The following is a 9988-nucleotide window of genomic DNA, read 5'->3' on the forward strand; positions in this document are numbered from 1 at the left end:
CTAAACATACAAGGGGGCGAAAATACATGTGTACGTGAGTTCCATAGATAAAATCCGTAATTAATAGTTGACATTTATGGATAAGGAGAACTTTAGTACCCGCTTATAAACGAACTGGATAAAGTATTATATTACTTGTATATGTAGATATCCGTTACTAGAAAAAAATAAAAGTGAAAATTTAGTTTATGTTTTATTAAGTTAAATTTACTTAAAATTAATTTGTATTCTATCACATGAAATTTAATTAAAATTATTTTAATTTATATTTAATTTATATTATATTACATTTTATATTTTTTTTGTAATTTTATTTAAATTTTATTTTAAAAATTTATAAAATATATTTTTTAAATATTCGAGGGTATCTACGAGTACATGCATGTTTTAATATACCCGCAAGTATTTTTTAAACAGTTATCCACGCGGGTAGCAAATGGATTTTTTTTTTTTTCAGGTTGAGTATGAGTTGACACTATTCGGGTCCAACCCGACCCGTTGTCATCCCTAGGCATTAGGCATGCATTGGTGGTGTTGGGCGTGACCTAGAACTTTAGTTCTTAGAAGCCCTTGTTTTATTTTCATTGGGCGAGAATAATGTCTCCTTGGATTAGAGTTTGAGAATAATAATTTGTTTTCAATGTATTTTAAATTATTTAGAAATATTAAAAGTGAAATATCAATTTTGTGTGGATATTTTTTAGGAACAGAGTACTATATTGATGTGATGTTAAATAGTGTCTCGAAAGGATTTTGCAAAGACTATTTTGATTCCACTATCATTACACTCATGTAAAAGAAGATATCTAGTGTGAAAATCAAAGGAGGTTCCTGTCATTTGAAGTTTTTGTATGAAATAAGATTGGACCTAGCAGATATGGGAAATTACCTAGTTATACTCAAGAGGGATTAATGTCCCGATGTGAATCTATAGTTATAACTCCTGAGAGGTAAGAGTGAGTTTTGAGAAGTGTAAAGTCTCTAAATTTGCTCAATACATTGATCTTAGAGAAGTAGAGTCAAATGTCTATGTTATGATTGAGTCATGAGGGTTGTGCTGTAATGATTGAGCTCTGAGGAGTGTATTTTTTAATAAACATTTGACTTTTGTTCTTAAGTGTTGATTTAAAGTTGACGTTGAACTCTGATTGCAAAGTTGATTTTTGTTATTGAATTAAATTTTACGATAAAGATGGGAAAGTGTGATAAAATGGTGGGAAATTAACTTGTATGATTGAACTACTAGGTTTTGTTTTAATGATCATTTTGTTTTATGGGTTACTATTAATTTTCACCAGTTTACCCTTTGTTTCGATTTTGGAATTATGGTATCCACCTACAATAGTCATATGTTATAAGTGAGTAAAGATTATGCAAGTAGTGAAAGGAAAAATAGGACCTAGTAGATTTGCATATGTATATACTATCATATATTTATAGTAAATTGTAGAGTTGTAATGTTTATGTTATTATTTGAAAATTTTTAAAATACTTCTTGGAAGACCATAAATATATTATGTATATATTACTGACAATTATTAATCATGAACAAATTAATAATGTGTTAATTTAGATTGTTACAAACATTACATAATATTTTTATTTTAATAATTATAAATCATTTCATAATTTAAAACATTTTTTATATAATAGAAAAGAAAATAGGCACACATGATCACATGTGTTTTCACTAGTATTATATAAAAAGGATAGATATTTTGTAATTATATTTGAGTGTAATATTTATTTTCGTTCCTATTTTGGTCAATTTTGTTTAAAGTGGTTTTCTACTTTTTCGTCTAAATAGTTGACGACACAATGTCTACGTGAACCTTCAATGAATGACGTAGTTGCCACATCATCTCATCTTTTTTACAACATCCTTCACTTCATCATCATCGCATCATTGATCACCAAACTCTCCCTTTCCACGATTACGCCAATGCAACAAACGAAGCAATTCCTTGTGTGAAAGATTGTCCCAACAATTTGTTATTGATTTACATTCAACAAACGAAGCACAAAGTCTTGTATTAAGATAATCAAATCAATATTTGAAAGGACATTCGCAGAGAGTAAATAGAAACTTAAAATCCTGTGCATTTTCAACTGCTGCAAGGTATTCTGTAACACAGAGTATATAAGAGACAACGTTTATCTGGAAAGAAAAAGAGAAAAAATATACTTTTGGCAACCGGACATTCCTTATTTAGTCCGGTGTAATGTCAAAATTATATGCTTTTTGAACCTTTGCATCCTATTTAATTTAAATGATAAAGCTGATATATGGGTTGATTGTATCATGTTTCTCCATTTGGTTTCTCTAACTGAGTCCATCCTCTAGAGAGAAAGTAAAAAGTCTCACTCATTGATGAAACTAACCATTGATATCATATGCTTGTGCATAATATATCACCAGTTTGTTCAAATTTTCTCATCAACAGTTGAGATTCCTTACTTTACTCATGAAGATGAATTGCTCACTCTGAACCGCTTTTCAATATGGAAAACTACCAGTCATTCGGATATGGTCAAGGGTCCTTTTAAGGCCATACTTGAGCACTGCCTGGTTACCCTCTCTGAATCCATCTCCATAAGCTGATGAACTATCTGACTCAATCTGGTGTTTGAAGTATTCACCGAGTTTCTTCTCAAATTCAGAACGTTTACCCTTCTTAGATGATGAAGATGATGAAGGTGAGGAGGAGGATGAAGAAGAAGAAGAAGACGATGATGATGGTAATGCACCTTCGTTCCCAGAGCTAGAATAGATCTCTGAATCTAACCACATATGAGCCAAGACTTGGCAAATTCCCTCTTCAACTTCTGGCCTCAGATTGCCATAGCCTGCCATAACCCCACAAATCTCTCTAATTTAACGCTATGAAATGAAAATACAAATTTTCCACATTGATCACATGAAGGATGATGGTACCTTTAAGTCTAAGCCACGCGTGCATCATTTCGTGAGCCAGGATTGATCCAGTCAATAGCCTATGAACATAAAAAATTCTTGAATTTATACAGTGAACTCCAAATGCAAACACTTGAGTTCATAAAAATAGTTGGCACCAGAAGGATACCTGGGAAGGCCATACAAAACAAGTATGGCTGTCACTTCGCATCGACGGATCAGTCTAAAAGGCTCAGTTATCATATCTATGAGCTGGTATCCTGCCCCTATCCTTGGTCTCCTTAAAATCTGGAATTACAAGAAAAGAGTATAAACCACTGCTTGATGAATAGATATAGTGTATTGAGAATTTAAACCATTAATGAAGATTGAAATTAAGAAGAGATCTCTACAGTGGGAACAGTTTGCTCTTCAGACAAGCAAAGTCCTCTAGTTTCAGGTAAGTGGTGATGACCCTACACTCAAAAAGCAATGCAAAAATCAGGACAACAGAAGGGTATGATGTAAAGAAGAGAAAATGAAAGGAAAATTTCATGAATGAATGTTCAAAACGTAAACATTTACATTCTTCTCTCCCTCCATGGCTTCGTTCAGCGCCTGTCTCTCAACCAAAAGCATAGGAATTTGCTGCTCTATCTTCATATGTAAACCTTCATAAAATTCTTGTATCTCAACATAGAGAGGTTGGCATTCATGAGTATCCATGATAGCTGAGTCAAGACACTCCAGACACAGCTTTCGGCCATCATCAAGCAACAGATATTTGGCATCCACAGACTGCACTGATTGGAAAATCTCATATCAGATATGAAAAGGCAAAAGAAAGACAGAGAAAGGAATGAGAAATGGGATACACGAACAAATGATCACATGTTTTGAAAGCTGTTATAACCGACCTCCATTCTTTGACAGCTACAACAACGAGGAGTTCCATCACGCTCATGCGATGGGCAATATTTTTGTAGCCAGAAAGGATGTGCTCTATACTCAATGAGGCCACCTGCGTTTGGTGGGATCTGCAATGAACAGTGTGTAAAACGACTTTAACTTTGAAAACAGCTCAATATCCATAGTCTTCCAACAAAGCACATGATATAGTAAAATTTGTAAGCCAATCAAAATTTATTGAAACCATTAATCAAATACCGGCATAATGAAGTGACTAAACATCTGTAAGAAAAAACTCACTGCCATTACTTACAAAGTTTTTGCAAACATCACATTTCGGATGATGTAACTCCTTATAGCAGGATTTATGATAACGGCCATTTCCAGACATTGAAAACTGTAAATGGATACGGATGTAAACATTATTTACAATCATATTAACAAAAAAAAAAATTCCAATCAACCCAAGAATCTAACCTCATAATCAGTGATTGGAAGTTTGCAAGCATGACAACAAAAACATTCGGGATGCCAAAAACCTCCCATGCAACTCAAAAATCTTCCACTGCCAATCTCGGCATTGCAACCAGCACAAGTCCTGCAAGCACATTTTGCAAAAACCAGGTTTATCCTGTGTTTCTATAAATGAAAGTGAAGATAAAAAGTCACCAATCTTTTGGTCTACATTTTTTATAATAACTAATGAGTACAATTCAGAAATTCTTCTTAATGAAGTTTGGAAACACTATCTGTTTGGACCGACTTTTTTTACTGCATGTGTTCCATTAAAGCAATTTTACTAATGAGGACAATAATTTGTCCCCCTCTGTTTACCACAATCAGTGAAGTTTGGCAATTTCCATATGTGGTATTTGAAATTGGGCTCTGACTACAGATAAAAGATATAATTTTTTCCACAGGTACCTGTATACAGGTGGGAATAAGTTTGCAAAAGGTTGAAATAAAGAATCAGTGTCAGATCGAGGAGGAGAACTAATGCTCAAACTTTCTTGAATTGCCCTGGCCAGTTGTTCATCTTCCTCAAGTTGAAATTCATCAAGATTTTTGTCTTCATCCTGTTGAATTTGAGCACGATGGTCATCTTCATCTTGCTGAACTTCTCCAGCACGTTTGTCTTCCTCATCATCAAGTGGACACAGTTCATCATCTTCATATTCAGAGTCATCCTCTGGTTTTGAGAGGCAAAAACATGAGGCATTTAGCAGGAAAAAAAAAAATCGGAAATCCATTTCCAAACTCAAATTTACCAAATGAAATTTCAGATTCTTTTAATGGACTCTAACCATATGAAAAATATGTTCAGTACTTTTTAAACCAAGCATCTAAATCAACAAATCCAAGAACTTAATAAATCGATATGCATTATGTTTAGAATATACATTTTAGGTAACCTGGCACACTGAATTCCTGATTTTCATAAGAAGATACATAAAAAAGCAAAAGCATAAATCTCACCCATAACTTTTTTCCCTTTCGGATCTGCCTCTGAAAGAGAGAGTGCTATTGCCCGATCAATTTCTTCTTTCTCAATTTCCGTCAAATCATCCTGCTCTCAGTTCAGACTATTAGAATTCATAACTTTAGACCAAATCCGAAAGGAACTAGCGCTGTGTTATGTTCAAGCAACTATCGTGCTAGAAAATGACATGATAAGTTGAAATAATGATAATTTTTTTACAAGAAGCAGAAAGTGTGATTACCGCTGAATTATCATGATTGTCTGAATATCTGTCGTCTTCATATTTCCCATGATATCTTCCTCCTGAATGTTTACGGTTGGATCCCTTGAGCAATTTAGTAAACCAACCCATGCAATATTATTTGGTGCAAGTTGGTACAACCTCTTCTGAAACAGCAAGACCTCAAGTTCAATTCAATCTTCAAATGTAGCATATGATCAGAACTATTGACGAATTAAAAGATCGTACACAAATAAATGCTCGAGGAAAAAATGTTGTGATCCCAAAACTTTTACAAACCAGTGATATTAAAGGTATTACATTTGCATTGGCAAAGCAGGTATCATGAAGAGTAGATAGATCACGGAATAAAAAATCCATGTCACCTCTTATTGTGGGAATCACATGCTACCCAGATTCTCAGATCCTAAACAGTATGACAGACCAAGGAAAATGATAAAAAGAAAAAGAAAAGGAAGGGTGGAGGTTGACAAATAAAATATTAAATGAACAGAGAGAATTAGCATGACTTGTAAGAAAGGTTGCTAAATGCATGTCTAATTTTCAAGGAAGAATGGCCATGATGTTCTTGTGAAGACATTTTGAAAACGCAAGAAAAATTATATCCAATCAGCAGGATATTTGTGTAAACTATTGAATAATGTTACAGTTTCAGTAATAGATTAATCAATCAAGCAGTTCTTCAAGCAAGGAAATAAGAAAGGCATTGATTCCATGTCAAACGCACGAATTAGCTCAAATGTCTTCAGTTCTTCAGCACCGAATTCGCTCTTTCTTCGGTCTTTTTCCCTTAAAGCAACGCCCTGTGAGGCTTGGTAATGAATAGACTCAAATTGAATTGCTTCAAGAGAAATTCAAATAATTCGACATGCATAAAAGAAAAAACTTCCACCAACCCCACCATCTATGTTGTTGATTATAGATTGAAAAGACCGCAAGCATGAAGGCCCCCAGATAAACAAAAATAATATTCCAGAGCAGACAGGGGAAAAAAGGAGTAAAAGAAAGAGAATTTATGACAGAAGAGAAAGAAGAAAACGCACCTTAAGGAGATTATGAATCAGCAGAGACAAAGGAATCGGATAAATCCCAGTTGAAGTACACTTTGTGGATTCTTATTCCCATGAAGACACAGTCAACCACAGAGCAATAGCTATTTCTCTCTCTTTCTGTGTGTGACTGTGTGTGTGATCCTGGGACTAGCTTTTTGAGTGCAAAGGGTGAAAAGGGAAGTGCTTGGATGGCACGCAAATACAGGGAGGCGAAAAGGGATAAAAACTCTAATAGTGGATTGTTTTAAGAAGGGAAGAGTGCATTTTTATCTTAAAGGAACAGAGGAAAAGACGGATTGGAAGGTAGATATGGAGAATCAGAAGAAGCAGTTGAGTTTCAAATTTAATGTCACTGTTTACTCTGCCATGTGGGGTCCTTTACCATTTTTTTCTGCCACATTCCACCAAATGTCAATAGCAACATGAAGTATATAAAACTTTTCGGTGCCTTCTTTCACATGGGAAACCGGGACGGTGAAAGATTGAGTTTTTGTTTTATCTTGTTTCTGCTTCATGAGTTACTGCCAATTTCAGTCTTCATGCATGCTTTCTGCCATTTCATTTCTTACTTTAACCGAATACCACGTACAGTTAATTATTTAAATTTAAATTTAATTGGATTAATAATAGATAGCATACCATATAACATCAATCAATATTGTATAGTATTGACAAAGTATATAAATTTAATTAATTTAATGATAAAAATAAACTCATTCAGGTTCTTCTGCAACGCGTTTTTTTTATGAGAAATCTTTATATGAAGTCAATTATTTTATTGAATTTGGTATATTGTTTTCTTTTTCAGAGTTTTCAAAATACACTAATGTCCTTTAATTATAATGTTTTTAAAATATACTAATTTTTTTTACATAATAAAATAAGTATATTTTGATGACATATAAAAAACTCCAAAAAAAACTAGTAAAAAATTTATATAAATATGAATGTGAATAATATTTATACTTGCTTTAACCAGATAGCTAGAATTAATTGTTTAAATTTAATTTTAATAGAATTAATATAATTAAGATGCATGGACAAAGTATATAAATTTTAATTAATGACGAAATAAATTCATTCTGTATTTTTCTCATTAAATATTTTCAATTCTAAAAAGAAAAATCTCTAGATTTAATCATACATATAGTCTTTATTTATGATGATTTTTCTTAATTAGGTTTCTTTTTTATTTTTGAAAAATTAGAGTAATTAGGTCTAGTCATACATATTGTTAGTTCTATACTAATGCTATTAAAGAGTGTGTTATTTGTCGGTTTGTATTTTTTTTTTTTAAATATTTTTTAAATATTTTTATTATTTTTATTTAAAATAGCACATGTCAAACTGACATGTCAAGTCACATGTCATTACATTAATATCAATTTCGTCCTGTATTTTTATTTTGTCTCAATTTGATTCCTATATTTTTTATTTTTGTCTCCATTTAGTTTTTTTAAAAATTAAACAATTTTTTCTCTCCCCAAATTCAAACAAAATTTTATTTGTGTATAAATCTTTACAAATCTTTTTATAAATTGATATTTTTATTAAATATTTTTAACTTGGGTTTATTTATATTTACATTTAGTTAGTATATAAATGTTAACTATGTTTTTTAAATATACATATAAGAGTTAAAAAAAACAAGTAATATAATAAGCTGGTGTGAATTTTTCAGATGATGTAACTAAGTGAACAAATTATTAATGTGAAATTTCACTTTTTTAAATAAAGAATTAGAGAAAATTTCCATAAAAGTAGTAATTAAAGATAGTTTATGATCTTCCACATTAATATAAAATTTATATAAATATAAATATGAACAATATTTATACTTATATATCTTACTTTAACCAAATAATTAGCATTAATTGTTGGATTAATATAATTAATATACACGGACAAAGTATATAAATTTGAATTAATGATAAAAATAAATTAATTTTGGGTTCTTCTCAATAAGCGTTTTAAATTTTAAAGAAATATTTTAATTATGCATATGATATGTATTTATGGTGATTTTTCTTAAATATGTACCTCACTTTTTTTTTGTTTCAATTGAGTTTTTATTTTTGAAAAACTGAAGGAATTAGGTCTTTATCGTTAGTTTCGTATTAATACCGTTAAATAGGGTGTCATGTGCCAGTTTATGTTTTTTTTTCGTAAATATTTTTTAATTATTTTTATTTAAATTGTCACATGTCAAACTTATATTATGCTACATGACAATGACAATTGATGTGGCAATGACAGTGCCCGCTGTTACTATCACGTGCCATTGCATTAATATAATTAATATGCATGGACAAAGTACATAAATTTGAAATAATGACAAAATTAAACTCATTCTGCGTTTTTCTCATTAAGGGTTTTCGATTTTGAAGAAAAATCTTTAGGTTTAATCATACACAAGCATTAATATAATTAAGATGCATGGACAAAGTACATAAATTTGAATTAATGACAAAATTAAACTCATTAAGCGTTTTTCTCATTAAGCGTTTTCAATTTTGAAGAAAAATCTTTAGGTTTAATCATACACATGATCTCTATTTATGGTGATTTTTCTTAGATAAATCCCTCATTTTTTTTTGTCTCAATTAGGTCTTTATTTTTGGAAAATAAGAAGATGTCATGTGTCAGTTCGCAATTTTTTTAATTTTTTATGGCACTTGCAGTGTCACCAATCATTAATTGTCTAAATATAAATATGAATATAATATTTATACCTACATATCTTACTTTAACCAAATAGTTAGCATTAATTGTCTAAATTTAAGTTCAATTGGATTAATATAATTAAGATAAACGCACAAAGTATATAAATTTGAATTAATGACAAAAATAAATTCATTTTGGGTTCTTCTCATTAAGCGTTTTCAATTTTAAAGAAAATTTTTAATTATACACATGATCTGTATTTATGGTGATTTTTCTTAAATACGTCCCTCACTTATTTTTGTCTTCATTGAGTTTTTTATTTTTGAAAAACTGAAGGAATTAGCTCTTTGTCATTAGTTTGGTATTAATACCGTTAAAGAGAGTGTCATGTGTCAGTTTATGTTTATTTATTTATTTTGTAAATATTTTTTAATTATTTTTATTTAAAATGTCACATGTCAAACTTACATTATGTTACACGACAATGACAATTGGCGCGACACTGACAGTGTCACGTGATATTGCATTAATATAATTAAGATGTATGGACAAAGTACATAAATTTGAATTAATGACAAAATTAAACTCATTCCGCGTTTTTTTCATTAAGCGTTTTCAATTTTAAAGAAAAATCTTTAGGTTTAATCAAAAACTACACATGATCTCTATTTATGGTGATTTTTCTTAGATAGGTCCCTCATTTTTTTGTCTCAATTAGATCTTTATTCTTGGAAAAATAAGAAGATGTC

The 9988-nt window shown here is 30.8% G+C and overlaps 1 protein-coding gene across 3 annotated transcripts; it reads right to left on the reverse strand.

Moving 5' to 3' along the window:
* Window positions 1-2076: 2076 nt before the first annotated feature.
* Window positions 2077-6900, reverse strand: LOC106769422 (protein DA1-related 1). Of its 3 annotated transcripts, none has more exons than XM_022783304.1 (12): window positions 6567-6900; window positions 5524-5666; window positions 5279-5369; window positions 4727-4991; window positions 4280-4400; window positions 4116-4199; window positions 3811-3930; window positions 3479-3691; window positions 3307-3369; window positions 3084-3202; window positions 2936-2994; window positions 2077-2847 (listed from the first exon to the last, which is right to left on the reverse strand). In XM_022783304.1, exons 2-12 carry the CDS (start codon window positions 5632-5634, stop codon window positions 2498-2500), a joined length of 1596 nt encoding a protein of 531 aa, XP_022639025.1. In that variant the 5' UTR covers window positions 5635-5666; window positions 6567-6900; the 3' UTR covers window positions 2077-2497. The 3 variants fall into 3 exon arrangements, with proteins under 3 accessions (XP_022639025.1, XP_014510520.1, XP_022639024.1); XM_014655034.2 differs by having other exon boundaries at window positions 5524-5669; window positions 6567-6898; XM_022783303.1 differs by lacking the exon at window positions 6567-6900 and adding an exon at window positions 6251-6545 and having other exon boundaries at window positions 5524-5669.
* Window positions 6901-9988: the final 3088 nt, after the last annotated feature.

The sequence above is a fragment of the Vigna radiata genome, chromosome 7, assembly GCF_000741045.1.
Source record: "Vigna radiata var. radiata cultivar VC1973A chromosome 7, Vradiata_ver6, whole genome shotgun sequence".
NCBI lineage: Eukaryota > Viridiplantae > Streptophyta > Magnoliopsida > Fabales > Fabaceae > Vigna > Vigna radiata.